General features: G+C 44.2%; 2 protein-coding genes across 19 annotated transcripts in view; both read right to left on the reverse strand.

The window, feature by feature from the left end:
- The window catches only part of LOC139382329 (histone-lysine N-methyltransferase MECOM-like), a 210,984-nt gene extending 192,191 nt beyond the window's left edge, over positions 1-18,793 (reverse strand). For all 18 annotated transcript variants that reach the window (XM_071126283.1, XM_071126279.1, XM_071126277.1 and 15 more), the window contains exon 1: positions 18,742-18,793. In XM_071126283.1, coding sequence (XP_070982384.1) covers positions 18,742-18,778 — 37 coding nt within the window. In that variant the 5' untranslated portion in view covers positions 18,779-18,793. The remainder of the gene's footprint in view (positions 1-18,741) is intronic.
- The window catches only part of LOC139382327 (alpha-2-macroglobulin-like), a 563,422-nt gene that overhangs the window by 419,054 nt on the left and 119,134 nt on the right, over positions 1-25,234 (reverse strand). The gene's annotated exons all lie outside the window — the stretch shown is intronic.

Genomic DNA, 25,234 nt, shown 5'->3' on the forward strand with positions numbered 1-25,234 from the left:
AAGGGAGAGTTCGTCCAGCAGAGGGCTACAGACTTTGTAACATGTTCAAACTGGGAGGCCAACCTGGCTGACTAGGAGGACTGTCACACCTCACTGTCACCCACCGCAGACCTAAAAGTCAGAGGTCAGAGTCTAGACAGAGCTGCGTGGCCTAATTACACATGATGAGAAATAGAATGGCACACAGGAAACATTTTAACCTTCATTTCACAAGCTTAACCTTCTCAGAGATACCCAGTCTAAGCTGAGTCCCAAATGGCACCTTATTCCCTATATATACTTTTTACCAAGCTCCATAGGGCCCATAGTAGCGCACTAAATAGGGAACAGATGGTCATTTTGGATGCAGGTATGGTGGTAAGGGGTCCACACTTAAAAAGATGTTGCATAAATCTTACTTAACAGATGTTTCGGTTTGGCAGCCCTCTTCAGAATTGTCTGAGGTCACGGGTTTACACACCTACCAAACTTCTGGGAGAGCGCAATGGTCTCCTTTTGGACAAACCTTTGGGCATTTGATAGGCAGCTACGTAAATCCAGCCGTGACAAGGTTGTTTCACAGGACATAGCATTAACTCTACACATTAGTGCTATGTTGCTTATAATGTCCCCAATCACATCTATCGTTCTAGAACAAACGTCCCATTTCAGTCCATGTCGCTGGGGCCTGAGGACCAGGGATGACCAGAGAGCCAGATCTGTGACCAGGATGACCATGTGGTCATAAGGTCGTGACCCCCTGCTACAGGCCGTGGCGCCAGCAGAGAGGTGAGAACCCCACAGACAGACTGACAGACAGACATCCTGTCTCTGGACACACAAACACAATTAAGCAGTCGAGACTGCTCGTTTTATAAAGACATTTGAATTGCGTTCCTGATGACCCCCTAGCCTAGCCAACCCACTCCTACACATGTAGGGAGAGGAGACACAGTGAAAGTGACGTGTTGTTTGTGTCCAGCGCCACAGAATCAATACATGGCACACTGACACAACCCTGAAGGATCGCAAGACATAAATCATATAGCTGGTCTTGATCACAGTGGGTTGGGGGAGGGGGAGAGGGGTGCAGTCTGAACATGTGATAGCTATCAGAGCAGTGGCCCCTATAACCCGAGTGGCCCCCGGGGGCCCTGAACCCCAGGAGCCTCATGGCCTTATGGATCTGCTCCCTTTGAGCCTGATCCCCATGTAGCCCTTCCACCCACGCTATCCACTGGCTACTTTTCCCCACTGAATCAGTCCTATGTGTCCCCTCAGGGCCACCGTCCGCAGGGCTGCATTCCCAAATGTAATGACAATTACATTAGCAGCAGCAGAGCATTTCATCAGAGCCAGCAGGCTCTCGCCGGAACAGGGGACACCTGTAATTGAATCCCCCCCCCCCCCCCCCCCCCCGCAGACACACCCCTCGCCTCTTTAAACATTTAAGTCTTTGTCTGGAAGGTTTACATGCCTTTTCGAGACTGATCAAATCACAACCAAGGAATTTGATTTTATTGGAGGGACGATCAAATGCAAACTCCCACAACAACCGTCTTAACACCTGTATCCGGGCGGAATACCCCCGGTACGAGATTGTATTAGCACAGAAACATCAAATAAGAAAGAAAGACGTGCAGAAAATGGAATCAGGACGTTGTTACTCTTGCCTTTCCCTCACCGGTGTGCCTCTGTGCACTGAGCAATTACAAGTGTTATATGCAAGGGTGGAAATGGAGGAGATTCACTCCGCACGCTCATCAGTCAAAACACCTGGCAGTCAGAAATACAAAACCCTCCCCTAACCCGGACGACGCTGTGCCAATTGTGCAACGCCCTACGGTACTCGCGATCATGGCAGGTTGTGATATAGCCCAGGATTGAACCCGGGTCTGAAGTAGCGCTTCTAGCACAGCAATGCAGTGCCCTTAGACCTCTGAACCACCAAAAATATCTTTAAATGCCAATATCACAACTAGGTTAAAGGCTGCGTGATTGGAGGAGAGAGGAGCTTTTACATTGCTCCTATAAAAACAAGCAGCTGAAGAAGAGGTGTCTGGGATGAACTGGGCTGTGAAGCAGATGGAGGACCGGTCCTGAGGGGCCTAGCTGTCTGACAGACAGACAGACAGACATAAGGGCAACTTGGCACCGAGGGAATGACACGGTGCCAGAGTGACAGATCTGTAAAGACTGTATAGGGGGAAGGGAAGGAAGGGAAAGGGGATACCTAGTCAGTTGTACAACTGAATGCATTCAACTGAAATGTGTCTTCCGCATTTAAGCCAATCCCCCAGAATCAGCGGGGGGCTGCCTTAATCGACGCCCACATCATAGGAGTCAGGGGTCAGACATGTCGTCACGAGTCATCATCAGTCAGTGGCGTCCATGTTGGGGCGGCTGGGGCATAGCGGAGGGAGACGAACAGAGATGGGACCTAGTGGATGTGCTGAGAGATAGCAGCTGGATAAATGAGTGTGTTCTGCTGGGATATGACCCACAGGGAAAAGCACTGTTATTTTATCTCCGGCTAGAGCCAAAAACTGTTGCCCAGGCATCAATTTGTTCATCAACGTTCGAAATACGTTTGGAAAACATGGCGAGGGGGGAAGAGGTGAAAATGACATGAATTGGGTTATGAAATAGGAAACTGTCGTAAAGCGTGTGGAATTCCTTCTGTTAGCGGGTCCTTGTTTTACTTCGGGGGGGTTGTGTCAACATGACTGGGGGAGGGGCGTCCTGGGAGGGGTGGCGTTTTCATGGACATACTTTTTATTCATAAGTGGTGGTTATTTTTACGGCTGCGTTTTCCCCACTGCCCACCAAAGAGAGCCAGGGTCCACACTGCCAAAGCCTTGTACATGGAATTTATAAAACAATGCCAGCATTCAATTCTCCAATAGGGTTCTCAATCAAAAAAGAGAGAAAATGTGTGTGTGTGTGTGAGGGGGGGGCAGTAGTTCATGGTGCACAGCAGTGTGTGTGTGTGTGTGTGTGTGTGTGTGTGTGTGTGTGTGTGTGTGTGTGTGTGTGTATTACTCAGAGCACAGCGTCAGAGGAATAACTCCATCTCTCAGCGCCTGACAGCCTCCCCAGAACTGACCTTCAGTTCCATAACTACCTCTTCTCTCCTGCTCTCTCCTGCTCTCCCCTCCCTCCCTCTCTTCCTGGTACCCGCAGCAGCCTTTGTCATTGATCACTGATGCGATTGGCTGCCCACATGCTCAGTAATGACATGCCCGGTCGCACAGATTAAACTGTCAGTTGTCGGCGATTGATGGGCGGGCAGAGGGTCCGTGGACAGACACCCCACCTGCAGCACTCCGCCCTGCCCAGCCCTGTAGTGCCCATTCCTGCCATGCCTAAACCTGTACTCCCTCCCTCCCACCCACCTCAACCCAGGCCCAGGGTGATCCTCCCCGCTACTACCCTCAGTCAGGGAGAGACTGAGGAAGCGTAAGGAGGGAGAGCATGTACAGCTAGAAATTGAGAGGAGAGAGCTGGTGAGATATTGTAGAAACAAACTAGGAAGAATGTGCAGAGAGGGGCTGTGAAAAGAAAAGGTCTGTGAGCTTGTGTGTGAGTGTGTTGCCTGTGTGTGAGTGTGTTGCCTGTGTGTGAGTGTGTTGCCTGTGTGTGAGTGTGTTGCCTGTGTGTGAGTGTGTTGACTGTGTGTGAGTGTGTTGCCTGTGTGTGAGTGTGTTGTCTGTGTGTGAGTGTGTTGCCTGTGTGTGAGTGTGTTGCCTGTGTGTGAGTGTGTTGCCTGTGTGTGAGTGTGTTGCCTGTGTGTGAGTGTGTTGCCTGTGTGTGAGTGTGTTGCCTGTGTGTTGCCTTGGGACAGTTGTAGGATGAGCAGCTAGGCCAGGCTCCAGTCTGTGGGCTGGGCTGAGCGCTCAGGGCCCACGCGGCGGCCCTGTGTTGTGCTTGGCTGGCGGTCTGCTAACTGTCAGCGCAGTATCTCTTTACACTGATGAATGGGAAGTTTCCAGGCCATTCCCAAAGCCTCCACTCCCCCATTCAGATGTTTCATCCAGGGGAACGGGCAAGAAAACAAGGTCTCCTCCACCCCGCCAGCGTCCCTTAGGGGCCAAGGCCCAGACTGAGACGGGACGAGGGTTAAATTTAAACTTGCCCTTGTGTGGGGGAATCAGAGATACCGAAGGAGGAGGAAGAGACAAAGAAAGAAACAGAGAGAGAGAAAGAGAGAGAGAGAGAGAGAGAGAGAGAGAGAGAAAGACAAACAGAGAGAGACAGAGAGATACAGAGAGACAGAGAGAGAGAAAGAAAGACAAACAGAGAGAGAGAAAGAGAGAGATACAGAGAGACAGAGAGAGGGGGGAAAGAGCCTGAGAATGAGTGCAGGGCTTTGAAGGATAATAGTCTTATGAGTAGAGGGAAAGATGTAAATGTCCCTGGTGTAAGGGTCTGGGTTGGGTGTGTGAGCCAGAGATGAAATCGATTAGCTTCTCCAGTGACCCGGTGAACAGGGGGTCCAGCCTGGTCCAGCCTGGGTCCTGACAGAGACATCCAGGCCTGAGGCTCCCAGAGTGCCCCTAGAGGCCCCCTGTCTGCTGGTTCTGTGGACACTGGGGTGAACAAGTGGTGCCCTCCTGTCAAACTGAGCCCCCAAGCAAAGAAGAAACACACTACCTCACCACTTCACTGCTCTCTGATTCTGAGAGAGGGGGGGGATAGAGGACGGGGAGAGAGAGAGGGAGAGAAGTAGGGGCTGGCTGGTGTCGGTTAGAGTCAAAACAGGGTGGAAGAGGGGAAAGAGAAAGGGAGTTGGGCCTGTGTGTCTGCTCCAGAACTGCGGCCCACAATCCCTCTCTACTCGACCCAAAGCTGGAACTGTTCCCCAATCTGTACAGCCTGTTCACCCGTGATTCAAGTTAGTATTCGACATCCATCCATGTCTGAGGACGTGCGGAGATGACGTGGACATCAGCCACTAGGGGCAACAGTGAGTGCTGTTACCTTCAAGTGGGTTTCGGTTTTGGTAGAGTGTTGTGGACAGGAGTGGTGGACGGGTTAAGCATGTGCCTGTCATTCCAAAGGCTGCAAGTTCAAAACCAGCAGTGATTTTTGCTTTAAGTCTATCCCAAACTTCCCGTACCTTAACCATTCAAAGTTAATGCCCACCCTTAAGACTTTGAAATTCTGAGTTAATACCTAAAATGAATGTTTGAGAACCACGGATGAGCGTCTAATTCGTTGATCTGTAGTCTAGGCCGGAGCTTCTCGACTCACACCACACGAAGGCCTCGCTCCACTCACATCACATGACTTCCCCTTTAAAGAGCACACCTATTCTTCCCAGCTCATTGTCGAAGATTTGACCTTTGGGTTCACCGAGTGGAAAAGTGTCTGTGTCAGTTAGCTGCAGCTCTCCTAGCAATGTTAGAATAATATTGCCGCAGGGCCGGGAGGGATGCTAACGTTAATCAAAACAGGACATCCTGAGGAGGACGGGTAGCTTCGCTCTACCGCTGGCTTTGTTTTTGTGTTTGTGGACGGGCGACAATCCCAGGAAGCCCAGAGAGAGGCTCATCAAAGTGCCGAGCGGGGGCCACCGGCCGCGAGATTTGCTGGAATGCGTCTTGGAAAGGAATCTCCACTGTCTCTATTGTTCTCCGACGTTTTTCCTCAGTCTCATCATCACAATCACATCATTGAGGCATGTCCAGTAAACCGGCAGGTACGGACAGAGCGCTAATCAGCCAGCCCCGCATTTCTTTCCAACAGGCACATTCCTTCCCCCCACTGTGACCCTGGCCGATCGTCAACACACACACACACACACACAGGAGTGGGAAATGATCCAGACACATTACCGAGGACAGGGGTACGACATGTTCCTGTCCCTCACACCTGAGGGGGTCGAGGGGTGCCAGACTACCATGTGGACGCTCTTCACGTCACAAAGCATCCGGAGCATTCATCAACGTATCGCCATTCCAACACTGATAAGACAGAGGCTATCGCCAACAATCAGGTAAAGCTTCCATCAGAAATGACCCCAGGCTTTGATCATGTCTCCCTCCCCTCATCTCTCCCGTCCTGAGGGGTCAGAGGTCACCAGTTAATGAGGTTCCAGGCTAGATAGCGGGGGCTTGGTGTGGCTGAGATGAAAGGTGTACACTACAGCCCCCCCCCCCCCCCCCATCTCACCATTCCATCTCAGCTACAGATGGACCTGATCTCTTCTTCTCCTTCTTTATTTCCTCCCGAGTTAATCATAATCGAGCGCCACAGCCTAGCGGCCTCCAGCTACAGCCCTGAAGCCCCCACCCCCCCCAATCCGCCAGGAGATCCCACTGTGCTGGAACACACTGTTATCGGCGCTCTCACAAAGCGATTGTTGTATAATTCCTGTTTGTGGCTGTGCTCCAGTCCAGTATGAGAAAGAAAGAACCCGCTCTGCCGGCAGCACTCCCAATATTTAACAACAGAGACATTATTAAGAACAACATACAAAAACGCATGGACACATGGAGACGCACAAACACACTGTCGTACGCATGCACACGCACAAACACATCACGCACACACCTGAGCACCCAATCCCCATGGGGACGTGGCCTACTGCATTGTACAGGGAGTGAGAGAGTTTACTCACCTGTTGTTCAGGCATGAACAAACTCACATATACTTATGGCATACACCTGCACAAAAACATCCGCTTCAAATCAAATTTATCCGTCACATACACAGTTTACAGCAGGTATAAAAGGTGCAGTGAAATGCTAGCGTGCTAGCTCCCTCAAAAGTGCAGTACACAAAAGAGTGCAGGTGTATATAACAGTCATAGAAAGCACCAGGTTGTCTTCAATAGCCCTAAGACAGAAGCCCCTTTATTTAACCCACACGTTCCACATCCGCCCCATGCTACAAACCTCCCCAGACCAGAGTGCCTGTAGTAGTGTGACTGAGAGAGGGTGGTGTGACTGTGACTGTGAGGGATTGTGCTAGCATGGAGGTGACACTAGCTGATACCCACCCTGGGTACCATCTGTAATGACAAGGAGTTGGTAAGGCGGAACAAACCGATCTGGGATCCAGGCTAGTTGATACCTGCTCCAGGTAATGGATTGGAGCAGCTACATGATTGAAGTCCTTTTATTAGCTAAGGGAGGTTGTTCCTCCACACGCACCAACCAATCATATTGCCTCATTAATAGAGGGGAAAGAGACTGCACCATCAGCAATGTGTCTACACAATAACTACTGCACTCAGACACACAAATCAATCAAATGTTAGGGGAATGGTTTGAACCAACAATGTTCACTTTCTCTTATCTCTCCATCTTTCTCTCTCTGTAACACACACACGCACACACACATATATAAAAAAATATGCTTAGCTTGGGCCTGCTGTTGATAATGACCTCAGCCTTGGCACCCGAGTGGCCCAGACTGTAGTCGCCAGGCTGACTGTAGCCTTTTGTGTTAACCTCCCTATCTCTAACTCACTGACCTTTGGGAAGAAAGCAGAAATGACTTTTTTATTTAGAAGGGGGTAAGGTTAGCTCATTGTTCTGTGTTGGTACGGTTTCCCTGCGGTAAACACACACACACTGGTTCCCAGGCTTGACATGTGGCCCCCTCCTCCATCCCCCCCAGCCTCCTCCCTTGGTGTTCCCACACTCTGGGTCGCCGTGCCATAGACCCACCCTCATCACTCCCGCCTCACCCTCACCCATCACAGCACAGCGCTGCGTACACACACACACACCCAAACACACACACACAAACACATACTCAGAAACCTATAGTTTAGGCTTATTTGTCTTTCTTTAAAAGGTGATTGGAGATGCCAGACTCTGCAGTTTAGATAGAGTGAGAGGAGGGGATGTTGTGACACGGGTCCCTAGGGCTACCCACTGAGCCGGGCCCCCAGGGACCAACTGGGGAACCAGGGGCTCCTGAAACCCACTGACAGGGCCATCCTTCATCGCCCTGACAACAACACATAAACAAACCACTAACCTAGTAACTAAACCTAACTGTTTACAGCATAGAAGTATGGTCACAGTGTCATTAACGTCAGAGAAATGGTGGGGTGGGGGTGGGGGGTATTGGGGGTATAGAGAGACCCCCTTCTCTGACACAGTGGGTGAGGAGAGGGGACGGGCGACTCATGCAGACGGAGGCGTTGATGGATGAGGGGGGCTGTCTCACTGTCAAACTGCACCCGCAGGAACCAATATCTTACCAAATTTAAACATAAGCACACGCACACACACAGTGATGAAAGTTTGTTTTTTGCACATACCACATGCACAAAATATTACTGTTACAACGAGCTTAAACTGAGATGACTGAGACAGACAAATACAGTAGCTTACCACTCTTTTCTGGGTTTCTTGCCTATTTCAACATCATCTCAAAGTACATTTTGGAAATTACTGATAAGACTGGTTTGTTCCCTGACATGTGTTTTCCCCCCAAAAATGTAAAGGTTTTCCTTATGCAACCAAACCATTCAGCTCCCACTTTGTCCCAAAAAGCCAGCCTACTAAATAGGGTTGAGAATGAGAAAGGTCTACATTAAAATCAGGCCTACCTACCATATGCATTTGGATGAAATATTTTGGCCTACGAATGAACAACTTAATGTATCCCATTTTAGACTTTAGGCCTATGCTTTCAGGAGCTGAAGCGGGAGATAATATAAACATATTATCGCCCACAGCGCACGTGAAAAATGACGAGCTTTGACGGCTCATTGCTCAGGGAGATACCGCACAATTGCTTACCGACGTTTGGATCTAAACGGAGCGGGAGCGCATGCAAAGAGCGCTGCGACAGGACAATTACTATTTAATAGGGTCTCTCAGATCGTGCCCACTCCCTCTCACCTTTTAAATGGCACGATACATTAACCCTTTTAATGAGGTCCGCCAGACAAACGTCAGATGCATGGCCCATTGCACAACGCAAGGAGGAAGCAATCGTCGGCAAGAAGGAGGCGCTGACAGGCAGAATGCGCCACGCGCTTTCACACCAACACACACATGCACGTACGAGCGCAGAATTAAAGTTGATGGTAGGTGAGGGTGGTACGTCCTCTATAAACACAAACTCACTTCCTTGACAACTGTCTTTCACAATAGATCTGCTCCGCTCCGTAAGCGTAAGAAGTATGAAAGCCCTGACATCTGAGGAGGCTGCATTGCAATAAATGCTGTATGCCCACTTCAGACATAGGGTTGACCATGCAGCGTTTTTTACACTCTCTTACACTCTCATGGTCAATCTGTCGTCTGCATTGGCCATACAGCATTTACGGTGATATGGCCTCTGCAGAAGTCAGGGCATTTATACTTCTTGTGGTTCACTGAGCAGAGTAGAGCTGTTGTGAAGGAAGTTGTCAAGGAAGTACGTTTGTGTTTATACAGGACCTCCCACCCTCACCTATGTCAACCAATCATGTCAATACAGAGCTATACAGAGCCCTCCGCATTGTTACAACGTTTGAGAGGTGCACGGGTATGTGGTACAGAGCTCAATTTGGCCTCTGCGTGCCTCCAGAGGCGCCGCAATTGCGTCACACCATCCACACAGAGCCTCATTTTTGGATCAAGTTTAAATTGGCTTATAGGCCTGCCTACATGCACGCATGCACATACACACACACATAAACACACATATATACATACAATGCATTCAAAAAGTATTCGTACCCCTTGACATTTTCCACATTTTGCTACATTACAGCCTTATTTTAAAATGGATTAAATAGTTCCCCCCTTATCAATCTACACACAATATTCCATAATGACAAACTAAAAACAGGTGTTTAGAAAGTTTTGCAAAAATATAATTAAAAAAATGAAATATCACATTTACATAAGTATTCTGACCCTTTACTCAGTATTTTGTTGAAGCACCTTTGGCAGCGATTACAGCCGCAAGTCTTTTTGGGTATGACGCTACAAGCTTGGCACACCTGTATTTGGGGAGTTTCTCCCATTCTTCTCTGCAGATCCTCTCAAGCTCTGTCAGGTTGGATGGGGAGCGACGCTGCACCGTTATTTTCAGGTGTCTCCAGAGATGTTTGATCGGGTTCAAGTCAGGGATCTGGCAGGGCCACTCAAGGACATTCAGAGACTTGTCCTGAAGCCACTCCTGCGTTGTCTTGGCTGTGTGCTTAGTGTCATTGTCCTGTTGGAAGGTGAACATTCGCCCCAGTCTGAGGTCCTGAGCACTCTGGAGCAGGTTTTCATCAAGGATCTCTCTGTACCTTTCTCTGTTCATCATTCCCTCAATCCTAACTAGTCTCCCAGTCCTTGCAGCTGAAAACATCCCCACAGCATGATGCTGCCACCACCATGCCTCACTGTAGGGATGGTGCCAGGTTTTGTTCAGACATGACGCTTGTCATTCATGCCAGAGAATCTTGTTTCTCATGGTCTGAGACTACTTTAGGTGCCTTTTGGCAAACTCCAAGCGGGCTGTCATGTGCCTTTTACTGAGGAGTGGCTTCCGTCTGGCCACTCTACCATAAAGGCCTGATTGGTGGAGTGCTGCAGAGATGGTTGTCCTTCTGGAAGGTTCTCTTATCTCCACAGAGGAACTCTGGAGCTCTGTCAGAGTGACCATTAGGTTCTTGTTCACCTCCCAATTGAATTTACCACAGGTGGACTCCAATCAAGAATGCACCTGAGAACAATTTCAAGTCTCGTAGCAAAGGGTCTAAATATAAATGTAAAGTATTTCAATGTGTTATTTTTAATAAATGTGTAAACATTTCTAAAAATCTGTTTTCACTTAGTCATAATGGGGTATTGTGTGTAGATTGATGAGGATTTTTATTTATTTAATCCATTTTAGAATAAGGCTATAACATAACAAAATGCGAAAAAGGGGAAGGGGTCTGAATACTTTCTGAATGCACTGTATATACACTGCTCAAAAAATAAAGGGAACACTAAAATAACACATCCTAGATCTGAATGAATGAAATATTCTTATTAAATATTTTTTTCTTTACATAGTTGAATGTGCTGACAACAAAATCACACAAAAATGATCAATGGAAATCAAATTTATCAACCCATGGAGGTCTGGATTTGGAGTCACACTCAAAATTAAAGTGGAAAACCACACTACAGGCTGATCAACTTTGGTGTAATGTCCTTAAAACAAGTCAAAATGAGGCTCAGTAGTGTGTGTGGCCTCCACGTGCCTGTATGACCTCCCTACAACGCCTGGGCATGCTCCTGATGACGTGGCGGATGGTCTTCTGAGGGATCTCCTCCCAGACCTGGACTAAAGCATCCGCCAACTCCTGGACAGTCTGTGGTGCAACGTGGCGTTGGAGGATGGAGCGAGACATGATGTCCCAGATGTGCTCAATTGGATTCAGGTCTGGGGAACGGGCGGGCCAGTCCATAGCATCAATGCCTTCCTCTTGCAGGAACTGCTGACACACTCCAGCCACATGAGGTCTAGCATTGTCTTGCATTAGGAGGAAACCAGGGCAAACCGCACCAGCATATGGTCTCACAAGGGGTCTGAGGATCTCATCTCGGTACCTATATGGCAGTCAGGCTACCTCTGGCGAGCACATGGAGGGCTGTGCGGCCCCCCAAAGAAATGCCACCCCACACCATGACTGACCCACCGCCAAACCGGTCATGCTGGAGGATGTTGCAGGCAGCAGAACGTTCTCCACAGCGTCTCCAGACTCTGTCACGTCTGTCACGTGCTCAGTGTGAACCTGCTTTCATCTGTGAAGAGCACAGGGCGCCAGTGGCGAATTTGCCAATCTTGTTGTTCTCTGGCAAATGCCAAACGTCCTGCACGGTGTTGGGCTGTAAGCACAACCCCCACCTGTGGACGCCTGGCCCTCATATACCACCCTCATGGAGTCTGTTTCTGACCGTTTGAGCAGACACATGCACATTTGTGGCCTGCTGGAAGTCATTTTGCAGGGCTCTGGCAGTGCACAAAGGCAGAGGTAGCGGTCCTGCTGCTGGGTTGTTGCCCTCCTACGGCCTCCTCCACGTCTCCTGATGTACTGGCCTGTCTCCTGGTAGCGCCTCCCTGCTCTGGACACTACGCTGACAGACACAGCAAACCTTGCCACAGCTCACATTGATGTTCCATTCTGGATGAGCTGCACTACCTGAGCCACTTGTGTGGGTTGTAGACTCCGTCTCATGCTACCACTAGAGTAAAAGCACCGCCAGCATTCAAAAGTGACCAAAACATCAGCCAGGAAGCATAGGAACTGAGAAGTGGTCTGTGGTCCCCACCTGCAGAACCACTCCTTTATTAGGGGTGTCTTGCTAATTGCCTATAATTTCCACCTGTTGTCTATTCCATTTGCACAACAGCATGTGAAATTTATTGTCAATCAGTGCTGCTTCCTAAGTGGACAGTTTGATTTCACAGAAGTGTGATTGACTTGGAGTTACATTGTGTTGTTTAAGTGTTCCATTTATTTTTTTAGCAGTGTATATATATATACACATACACACACTTTATATTGATGAGTAGGGCTTACTGACTCAATTTTAGATAGTTCTTAACAGCAAGTCCTCAACAAAGTTGACCTGCAGTCTTAAAATTATTATAGCTTAAAATCAGCTTTAGCTAGACTTTACTCCTGCCTCTGAGGGAATACTAACCCACCAAAGCAATTAGGGAATCAAAAATAACATAATAATAATCATGTTTTTCTACATGTTTATTTAGAAATGTCAAATACATTTAATTTAATTTCAAATTCAGTGCATGGGTCTATGGCGAGAGCAACTGATTTATGGACTGTTCACATGAACTGACACACATACACAGCACATTTGCAAGTGTTCAAATCTTGGTGTTAAGGTAAGACGTGTTGTGAGTGTTATATCTGGGTGTTGATTCTAGTGGGGTTAACATCAGTGGGATTGAAATTGACACCGCATGCGATGAATCAACGCAGTGTTATTTAATTCACATTGGAATCAACACTGCTTGGTGTTGTTGTTACTGGACTGCGTGAGTTCATTTATGTTTATTCTCTCAGTGAAAAAGATGTGGGAGGGGCCTCATTATCATTCTTCCCAGAATGCTTTGTTGCAGGTTGATGTTTAGAATAGTTTGTTTGAAAATCTATGTTTCTGCATGCACATTGATTGTTAAATTGATCTTATACTATACAACAATTAATAACTTACATTTTACTAAACTAATCCAATCTGTAAGTGGTTGGATTTATTGCACCTGTTACTGAGATGGTTGTTCCAGTTCACATGGTTTAGGTAGGGTTGTTTGTGAAGTCCTTCACCCTAGCTGTCATTCTGAATGCAGGTTGTGGTTGGTGATAAATACATTCCAATACACTCCCTCTGGCTTGATTCTGATATGAATCACTAATCACTTCATAAACCAGCTTATTGTTGCTTGTATGTCTGATGTGGCCATGAGCCAAGTTTTTCAGACCAAAATGTTGAGGATATTTAGGCCATAACTAAAGGCCTTATGAAATGTGTAATACATTCTCATCAAGGGTTCACACATTCACATAAGCAGTCACTTGGTGAAGGCTTCAGAACTAAAAATCAATGAACACAACAAGGATGTCTCTGTCACTAACAAACACAGTCATGGGTGGGTATCGTTCATGTTCACTTGAAAGGCATGCTGGGAAATATCCAAATAAGGCTTTACAAAACACTCTAGGGGTGTTAGTTTGTGAAGTTTAGTTTAACACTATTTCGGTGGGTCACATATCATTTTGAAGTGTTCAATTTAACACTGTGGGTTTGAACATTTTGATCTCAAATTTGCTGTGCACCTACGGGACAACAGGTGACTGACTATAGGGTGAGCAGACTATGAGCATGTCTAATATCCTCTCATTGTTTCAACCTATGTCTGAAAAGACACGTTCATATATGTGTGAATAAACCAAAAGTATGTTGTTTTAAATACAAGGGGTAGTGCATGAAAAAAATAGAATCCAATTCAGCATTCATATGAGTCTTATCTCTTCTTTTTGAGGACATTACAAGTGGTGCACCAAGGGTCAGACATCTCACACTACCCCCTGAGCATTTAGTTGAGAGGCACGTTAGGCAGACAAGGAGTTCGCTTGGGCCTATAGTCCTAGCTGAAGTATGGTATTAGGACAAATCATTTGTTTTAGTTTTATTTTGTGTGTGTGTGTGTGTGTGGGGGGGGGGGGGGGGGGGGGGGGGGGGGTTGAGTGGACCCCCATATGACATCTGAACTAATCTTCCACCACCAATCACACTTCTATTACCACCTCCCCACCTACCAACTCCCCCTCCATTAACTCACTCCACTGTGTTTTATCATCTGCCTGCCATGCGCACATCAATCGAGCTCGAGCACAAACACTCTCTGTGGCGCGAGGAGACCTACAGGACCAGCCTCTGAACAGAACTTATCAGGACAGGCCGCACACTGAACACATTTACCGGCAGACCTCTTATGGGGAGTCTGGGAATTTAAATATTCACTGTTGACATTGTGCAGCGCTGGCTACAGGCCAGAATGGCCCAGTTCCCAGGGGGAAACTGTGCCGAGCTATCAGAACATTCTCTCCCACTGACTTAATAGGTAGCCTAGAAATCTTCCTCTTACATCTTGAGTAAATAATAATGTTTAAATATACCTCAAATTAGCCCCCTATTCTCAGATTATAAGTAATGATTTAGAACTATGCCTGGAACTGGATGGGCAGAATGGCTGGTGCTGTAGCCTAGCGCATTCCTTCAAGGGACTGTTAATATTTAGGCCGATTGCAGCAGGCGCCAAAACCACTACTAAATGCACTACTAAACCATTATTGCTGTGTGTGTGTGTGTGTGTGTGTGTGTGTGTGTGTGTGTGTGTGTGTGTGTGTGTGTGTGTGTGTGTGTGTGTGTGTGTGTGTGTGTGTGTGTGTGTGTGTGTGTGCCCTTTGCCTTGTTAGTGATCACAGAATAATATGCATATCGTTTGCTTTTCACACATATTCTGTAAACACTGGGCCATGTTGCCATAAACAACAGTCTGTAAGAGATCCTGATGAGAGCTGGCCGTCTGATTGGTTTATTTCATAACGTCACGAAAGATCCTCTGTGCCAAAGGCCAAAGGGCCTGCAATGACACCGAAGCTCACGAGACAAATCCATGAAGCACAGGAAATAAATAATTACAGTGTCCCTGTCTGTTTAGCTCTTAAAGTTCTTCCTGACAAACTTTTCACATTAAAAGTAGGCCTATGGTTATAAAGCTCTTCGACTCGTCTTGGTGCTGTCAATTCAATGTGATCCATTCAGGTTTATTTTGAACGTCAAATTTCCCTACGGAAATCAAATCAAATCAAACCCTACGGAAATGTATTTTGGTGAGCAATTTGAAACACACTGAATCTAATAGCCAACCCCCAAAAATAAAACGGATGTGAAAAATGCATCTCATTTGTAAAGTATCTTGCACAGAACAAAATCCACAAATACTTGCATAATCCCTGGGGGGAGGGGTTCGCTTGTACACAAAGGCAGCACACAACATGTACACAACATGTACACAACATGTAAACAGGATTTATTTCTACATGTATAACACCTTTATCTTTGTGTCAGGGCCTCCTTCCTCAGAGCCTTCGTAGCGTTGAGATCATCATTAGAAACATCTAACGATGTATTTTTAGTAGCTGAGGTGTTTCCCATAGCATTCGTTAGTAACCTTAAAAAACCTTTGCACATCTACGAGTGATCCAGACCACTCGTAGAGTAGCCAAAGTGCATCATTATGTGTTTTTTTGCCCTTCCGCATCACTTTATTCACAAAAGATCTTCGCTAAACATAGAATCAAGATGTTTAGGCTATCTGTCTGACTGTGACTGCCAGGGCCGGCTCTAGGCGTGACATAAACGGTCGCTGTGGGCACCCGGCCTATAGTGCCCCAGACCCAAAAATGATAAAATATATATATTAGATATATATATACTTTTGGGGGGAATTCAGTTGGGGTCTCAACTTACTGTTGAGAGTTATCTAGATGTCCATCAGCAGCATTTCTCTTGTTATGTCAGTCACTGACAGTCACTCATTTAGCCCGTGTCAGCTAACAATTTTTACATTGGTAAATTTAGTCTAGCCAGTTTTCTAAACTTGCAGTAATAATGGTTGAATTATTGATTGGGCACAAAGGGCACTTGCTCAGGGGCCCTGACCTCCGGGGGGCCCCCATTGATTTTGTTAGTCACCCTCACTCAGATATCATATTAACATGGCATAAGTCATGTTAAAAAATAGCACATTTTTCTCTCCACACCATGGCAAAATGAGTAGAATTGCATGAAATGTTTTATAAAATGGTAAAATCTTCTCTCTGCCCCATGGCAAAATGTGTAGTATTGCAGCAAAAGTTGCTTAAACTGCACCATTTTGTCTGCATCCCATGGCAAAATGTGTAGAATTGGAGGAAATTGAAACAACATTTCCCATAGGGCCCCCAAAAGGCTAGGGCCGGACCTGGTGACTGCGATAACTTCAGAATGAAGTTGACTACACATAAAAAGTTGCCAAAGTATTTGCAATTGCTACAAACAAGGGAAGAGTATAATTATGCTTCAAATGAGAACTGAGATGACTGCATTAAAATATACATAGGTTATAGGTTATATAGGTTATATAGGCTAGTTCAATCATATTGAAATCAATTTCATGTACAATACATTTAGTTATATTTTGCGTCAAGGCTACTATCTGTAATTTTTTGGCTCAATATTTTTAATGTGTGACAACATGTGCTCAATGACGTGCCCAATCTGTGATTTAGTGCATGATTATTGGGAAAGCATAATTAGCCGCCTCAATAGCCCATTTGCAGCCATAGGTGGCAATATGTCTCTAGGAGCTGATCCATCGTCAGTATTATGGAATAACTTTTATGTTAAGGTATGATTTGAATGGAGAAAGCTGATCCGAGAGCAGCGCTGCTTTTCTTTCCATCCTATCAAGTATCGACAAATGGTCTAACAACTCATATAGCAAACGTCCTCTCTACGTGCTTGTTTGGGAAACACTTAAAAAGTTGGCTCGTAAATAACGATGCATCTGGTACGATTGTCGTTAAGTTACATCACAAATGGGAAAAGATGCCCAGTATTGTTTGAACAAATAAAACACTCACAATTCGATTTCAAAATAACACTGCTGGTTGGATGAGTGTCATCCACTGAGTTTGTAGGCCTAAATAAATTAATATCCTAAAGAGGAAAGGGTTTTAAGGTAATTTCTCCTCTGTCTGAGCTCCAGAAAGGTCCAGATAAATGATCAATTTGTAGCAGGAATATATGTTTAAGGCAGAAAGTTACACACACAATAACAAGACTGTCAGGTCTCTCAGACGTTTTTTGAAAGAATAACACCCGCGACCCCTGGCTCCAGGACTGCAACCTACCGGTGTTGACCTGTGGCTACACTGTTGTCCAGACATGAGAAAACTATAATTCAAAACATTCAAATGATATACTTAAAATTTGAAAATGTTTTTTTTGTTAATCTCAGAAAATGACTGCAAAAAAATTGCCTACTGGCTATACACATTCATAAAGGTTCAACACAATGGAAAATGTTACTGACTCAGAAAATGCAATTACATTGCAATAGGCCTATACACAATTTGAAATAATTATCGAAAACGTTTACTTCTGTAGCATAAACTACTTGAAGGATTGTACATAATGATTATAGCTACATCATCTGCTTGACTTTTTGATGTGAGAGATAGGCCTACATATTATATAAACATTGTAGTGCATTTTGGTAGATTGCCATAGATCACAATACAATTTAATTGGAGTAAACACCTTTTACCAAAATCAGTGTGTTGCTCCCTGGGGGTTGAATTGCTTTCAAAACTCAAGACGAATAATTTAATCGTTTCAATCAATTACAGAAATACAGTATTATGCTACTGAATATTGGCGTTCAAAGCCTCCGTGCCCTTCAATGTACAGTGGAAAAACACAAACATCATTACATTTCTGTATAACATAAAGATGTAAACACGTTTTGTACACAGACCGTAACATTAATTATATAACATAGATGCTGTACTTGTTGCACAAACGAAATACACCATAATAAAGATACAATACAGCGTAATAACCCAAGGCTATAACGTAATGATAGGTAGAGCGAACACCCATACGCATTTATTCTAGGCTACATCTAACAAGGCAACAATATATATTTTGGACTTTTGTCAGCAATGGTACCTGATTATATTTAAATGCATAAGTCCTTCATTCTGGATCTTTCATTTCCGAAGTCTGAATGAGGCAACCTGCCTTTTCAAAGTTGCTTCTGCAAATTGAAGTATACAGAAACCAAGCGCGTGCAACAACAGCGTCGCAGGACCGGACGAGAATTGGCCAACGCTGTAGCGCCCACTATACAAAGCACAACCCAATAACGATAGAAGTTCGTTCCCTGAGAAGTGCCTCTCCCGTTTGCACAACTTTTCATAACTTAAAACGCCAATAGATTTTTTTCTGAATTCGCGAAACGAACTGGCATTGACAGCATCAACTCGAAACCCTTGAACCAACTTCTTCTCCCAACTGTTCTGTACCTCTGCTCAGTCGTGAGTGGGGGCTATTTTCTACTGACACTCATGTAAGCAATATACAATATATTGTACCTAATTTTTAGATGCGAAACAGCATTGATAACTGAGATATAGCTACAAATTTACAAGATGGCAGTTTCAAAAGGCAAAGAAAGGGATATTGCACCTACTTGTGGCCAGTTTCCGTGCCCTGCCTTTGGACCTCATGATGCCAGTCCTTCGGCGTGGGTTTGTTAGATTTTTTCTTGGATCTTTTCCTCCTTTTTCTTTTTTCTCTGTCCTTTTCTCTGTGTTTCTCAATCCAGACTCGCTATCTCTCCAGCATTGTCAGTTTGGACACCTTCGCACATGCGCATAGCCAAACTGGCAGCACCGCCAAAAAAGTTTGGAACGATTTATCACTTGATATGACTGATCTAGTCAGATGGCAATCGCAGAGAGATCCCTTCGTGTAAGATCTTTAAAGATCACGGAATATGAAACAGAGCCGACACGACCTCGAATCTACGGAGAGCCGGATACATTAATTATAATGAACTATTCTCAAACTCTCACCATGCATGCCTACCTTTTGTGTTAAAATGAAATCACATTCATCAATGTTCGGCTAAATTACTAATGTGAAACGTTTTCATTAAATGTTTTATAAGTTTTAATTGTGTTTTGACCATCACAGCGAACACTAGGAAATTAATGAATCCCTCCTCCTCTCCCCTGGTATGTGGGCAGTCGAACTGACAGCTCTAATATGAGGCTGTCCGAGGCTTTTTTTGTGAAGTGGTGACAATTATTAATCTGTTTAATACTTTGAATTAAAACCCCTTTCTGCTGGCGTGCATGTATAAATTACATCGCTTGCATGCAAATTGATAACCAAAATCGATGTTGTTGAATTCGAATAGTCTATTATAACTTATGTGTAAAGCTGATGCACAATTTAACTGTTTTACTTTGTTTCACACTTATCGGATTTGGGCACCACTGTATACGATTGGTCCGATGAACCTAACAATGAAAACCCCAACAATATTATTGGACTATTGCACTATAGTCGTAGTGGAGAGATATTAACTGCAAGGTGTATTTGTTTATTAATTAAAACGCAGTATAATTAGGGTAATTGCTCATTAATTAGATCCGCATGAGGTCATGTTGATCTTGCACGTGAACCCTTTAATGGCTTGTGAACTCGATTTATTGATTCCAAAGTATGTTGAAATTGATTTAAGTAATGACATCATATAAATTGTAAAGAACAAAAATAAGACATCCCTTTGGCCGATGTCCAATATACCTTTCAATACGGCAAGTATACGTCCATAGGTTGGACCCCATTTAAGCTAAAATACCTCTCGGGAATATGAATTCAGGTTTAAAGGTGGTGGGTATGTTTTTGATAACTGTGGGCAATTGAGTCAGTACCACATTATCAATAGAACATGCGCGTGGGGTGTGTGTGTTATCCAATTCAGTCAAATACATTCGCTGTCAAACTATATGTTAAATGTTCATAAAGGTGTCATTAAGGAAAATACTGTCTCAATACTTTTTCATCCAACATACTTACAGTTTAGAGAAATCACCAAGTAATTTAAGTCACCAAGTCAAGAAAGGTTAATATAGGTACTTTATTGTGGGTATACCTCAGCCTAGCCCCAAAGTAATGATATAAATGGTGCTATTAAGTACACCGTGTGCTGGGGAGGGTGGCTTGCGGCGCAGGCAGGCATGCAGCCTTTAAGACCCACAGCTACAGCTCGAGGCAGCGCGCTCAATTAGCCTAAATGGAAACAGTTTTCATTCATTGCAATAACTCACTGTTCTCGAGACCACTTTCAGAATACATACTTTATTATGACACGCTGACCCGGAGGCGCGGAATGGCAGGACCAGGGAACGCTGGAGAGATATGTGCAGCCCAGTGGGTTGTAATTATTAGACATTCATTGGGTTCAAGACCCTTTGCAAGTATAGCTAAATTATTTGCTTTCTTGTGCTATAGTTCGAATTTAAATCCCATCAAAAAACGTGGTTGGGCAGTTCACAACGTTTGGATCCTATTTTAACCTAATTAGATGCGTTACCTTTGGTAATTTCTGCAGAAAATAAGAACTCACGTTAATATCTGGTAATTGATTGTTTATTTCAATGCATTTAGTTATGTTTGGGAGGTTGTTTAGTGGTTAAAATAAATACATAATTTGTATAGGAGCTGTCGAAGCCAGACTAAAAGTGAGAAGGGAGCCTCCGGCACAAGGAAATTACCGCGCACCCGCGTGACCTTTGAGCAAGGTAATCAATCAAGTGATCAACAGGGATATTTTATCAATGCTTTGCCCAGCCAAGACGTTTCTGAAATAAAATAAGGAGATGGACAACGACGATAAAGCGTGTAGACTATACTACTAAATACAAATAATAATACGGTATAAATACTCCCATCACATTTGCAAAAACATTAAAATAACATATTGTCAAGTTTGTTGTATGTGCATTAGCAGTATTTTGCATGAGCAGTATATTGATTTATAAAACATATACTTTTTATTATAATAACACTAATAACAAAAGCATTTCAAATAGGCCTACAAATAAAACGTCTTTATAAATAAACCACACTAACAACAATACTAATAACACATATTAACAACACCAAAAACAATAATAATACTATTAATAATAATAGCCTAATAATAATAGTTATTATTATAACTTGTTTTATAACTCTTATATGTGCAACTGCTTTTGAATCTGATACTGGTGCCTAAACATTTTATGCTTTTGACATAAACGTGTGCTGGGTGTTAGAATCATCATGCCATACTGCCTGTGTTTTTACAACCATTCTTTCACCTTTAACTTCGAGAGTATAATCATATTACCATAATTTCCTGCTCTTATTCAATTGTAATAATTCATATAATGCCTTATGTGAAACATGTTCTAAGGAGTGTGAGCCGGCGAAAAGGACGGGAGTGGAGCACGCTAGTGCCCCGGTGAGCAGTGCCCCTCCGTGGAGAGAAGTGAGAATATTTTATAACCTATACGGACCACTGAGCTCTGGTACCGACACCCATTCAACACAATCTACATTGCCAAAACACCACGGGGAACTCCAACTTTCTGCCTGACTTTTCCGTTCGAGTAGAGATACGCAGAAATAATCTGCAACTGTTCGCTCCTGGATTTTTAACCACATCGAAAAGCATCCACTATACCCTTCTACTTTTCGATCAAAGTTAATATTAGGCTACACTGTTGTGGCTATTTGGATATTGAGGTGTTCATATTTCCACCATTTGGTTATGGGCAGGTGTGTCATGCACCCCAAAAAACTGAGCAGGCACAAAGTATGTGGGATGGCTGGGGGGTGATCCTGGAGAAGGGCTATGCCCCCATCCATAAATTGGAGAATTTAGCATTTTTGGTTATTGTTGTATTTAATCCCTTTTTTCTCCACATTTGCGATCCAATCTCATCGCTGCAACACCCCAACGGGCTCGGGAGAGGCGAAGGTTGAGTCATTCGTCCTCCAAAACATGACCCACCAATCCGCGCTTCTTAACACCCGCCCACTTAACCTGGAAGCCAGCTGCACCAATGTGAGGAGGAAACACGTTCAACTGATGACCGAAGTCAGCCTGCAGGCGCCCGGCCAACCACAAGAGTGTGATGAGCCGAGTAAGGCCCCCCCGGCAAAATCCTTCTCTAACCCGGAGGACATTGGGCCAATTGTGTGCCGCCCTATGGGACTTCTGGTCACGGCTGGTTGTGACACAGCCTGGGATCAAACCCGGGTCTTTAGTGACGCCTCAAGCACTGTGATGCAGTGCCTTAGACTGCTGCGCCACTCGGGAGGCCAAATGTAGCATTATTTCAAACTCCTGAAACAGCTTTTTCCTGTGATCTAGAGCCATAATCAGTTTGCTTAATTATATGTAAAGCAATAATGATAATAATTCTGCATGTCTAAGCAAACCTCTTGAGCTGTCTGTATCCTCCTGACAAAACTATATATGCTTCTCTGAATCTCTGCTCAAGGGTAAAATATTGTTATAGTTTGAACCATGTTTTGAGCCTAGTGCTTGTTTACAATTACATCGTTTGTAAACAATAGAGTAAAAAATGCGTATATTTTGGGTTCTGAAGGGTTACGACAGTTGGACTAAGGTCATGAGGGATTTATAAATAATATTTTTCAAAAATCAATTGGTATACAAATGGTATATTCACAGTCTCTCTCTTCAAGCAGATTTCAGTAAAAACTGTGACTGGGCCACTCAGGGACATTCACTGTCTTCTTGGTATGCAACTCCGGTATAGATTTGGCCTTGTGTTTTAGATTATTGTCCTGCTGAAAGGTGAAGTCATCTCCCACTGGCACCTACTACCATACCCCGTTCAAAGGCACTTACATATTTTGCCTTGCCCATTCACACTCTGAATGGTAGACATACACAATCCATGTCTCAATTGTTTCAAGGCTTAAAAATCCTTATTTAACCTGTCTTCTCCCCTCCATAATACATTGATGGAAGTAGATTTAACAAATGACAACAATAGGGGATCTATGTCATGGAAAGAGCAGGTGTTTGTAATGTTTTGTACACTCAGTGTAGATTGAAAACCTAGACCTATGGCCATAGGGCCTTTATATCAGCCCACTCCTTATACAAAGTCCACATTCAACCAATTCATTTCATCCTTTTTTTATCAGCAATAACCCAGTAACCTCTCCTCATGTGAAGTCAACATGCTTCCCCTGCAAACTCAACTTGTGCTGGAGAATGAAGTAGCTAATAAAGTATTAGTGACTGTGATTACATTCAGTCTTTACGCAAGGCTTTCATTCGATGTCATGTGATTCAAGCAAGGAGTTCTTGGTTCAATTGAATACTTACTGGTTCAGTCGTGTTTAAGGCAAATATATATTTGATGAGCTTGGTAGAGCTTGGAAGAGCACAACCCTTGTATTTGAACAAATAAGCCAAGTCTGCATCTTGGCGACACACTTGAGAAACCGAAGAAAATGCACCAAGACAAGAGTATCAGAACAACGCCCATGACGCTGTGGAGAACATGTGAGCAAATACAATCTAACTACTGTAGGTTATATTATCAACATACCGCTGTGTGCTTCAACAAAATATTATGTCTTTGCTCATCAAAGTGTGCATCTCTGCATTAACAACAATCAACTAAGAGCTGCTAATAGTTTATAAAACTGCAACCAAATACTCTCCCCAAACCATTTGTCTGTTGAGATTGTATTCATTTCATGTCCTTTAGTATTGGTTTCTTTGCAGTAATTCGACCATGAAGGCCTGATTCACACAGTCTCCTCTGAACAGTTGATGTTGAGATGTGTCTTTTACTTGAACTCCATGAAGCATTTATTTGGGCTGCAATTTCTGAGGCTGGTAACTCTAATGAACTTATCCTCTGCAGCAGAGGTAACTCTGGGTCTTCCTTTCCTGTGGCGGTCCTCATGAGAGCCAGTTTCACCATAGCGCTTGATGATTTTTGAGACTGCACTTGAAGAAGCTTTCAAAGTTCTTGACATTTTTTGCGTTGACTGACCTTCATGTCTTGATGTAATGATGGACTGTCATTTGTCTTTGCTTATTTGAGTTGTTCTTGTCATAATATTCTTACTTTGAAGAATATCAAATATAAAATATATTTGGATTTTTTTAACACTTTTTTGGTTACTACATGATTTCATGTGTTATTTGCTATTTGTCAACCTGATGCATATCTTTGGTTTGGAGGTGTTAAATTTGTTAAAACGTTTTACAACAGCTATAGTAAATTACACCCAACCAAACAAGTGGGTGCAGTGATGACAGACTCTTAGATTACAATATTTCTAACGTTTGTTGCTCCATAATGTTGTACCGCCATCTAGTGCTCAATAAGCGGCACGGTTTACAATAACGTAATGAAACTATTTTCTAAAGGTACCTATAAAAAATATATTCTACAACAGAGGTATAGATATGTAGATAACACTAGCAATACGATGATGGTAATGTATACATTCACTGCTGGTATTTCAGGAGCAAGCAAGCTATTGACATCTTGGTGAGGCAGATGGTTGAGTGCATTTTAACAGTGATTCCCGGTAGACCTATCTAAGGGGCGGATTACTATGCACTCTCGAGACAATCTGGAGAAATATTTATGGACATGGTGTGGCGGGGATGTCTACGGGCAGTCGTTTATCCTCGAACTCAGCAGCTCGATTAGGTCACAGACAGGTTGCAGAGCCGTCCTCATCAATTCTGATTGACTTTTCCATTGCAAAAGTCTCTTCAACTAAGAGACCTGACAAGTAATCAATCCGTCATTCAATCAGCGTTATTTATCTGGGGTTTACCGTAAGAGCAGACTGGAGTGGGATGCTCGTCAGTTTCCCGGTTGCAGTGACATAATGGTTTCTGGAGACCATGCATAGGAATCAGGAATAAGACAGCTGTGTGTGCCACGGTCACACAGAAGTTCCAAAACCCATTCATTTTTATTAGCACTGAATCAAACTATTTAATTTCAATACCAAACAAGAGCTCTTATTCCCATAGATCATTTTTTTGTCTCCAATGTAAGCCTATGCCTGCCCTCGTATAAAGCCTAGGCTATATCCAAGTTATTTTGTGCCTTATC

Source organism: Oncorhynchus clarkii, chromosome 24 (assembly GCF_045791955.1).
Source record: "Oncorhynchus clarkii lewisi isolate Uvic-CL-2024 chromosome 24, UVic_Ocla_1.0, whole genome shotgun sequence".
Taxonomy (NCBI): Eukaryota; Metazoa; Chordata; class Actinopteri; order Salmoniformes; family Salmonidae; genus Oncorhynchus; species Oncorhynchus clarkii.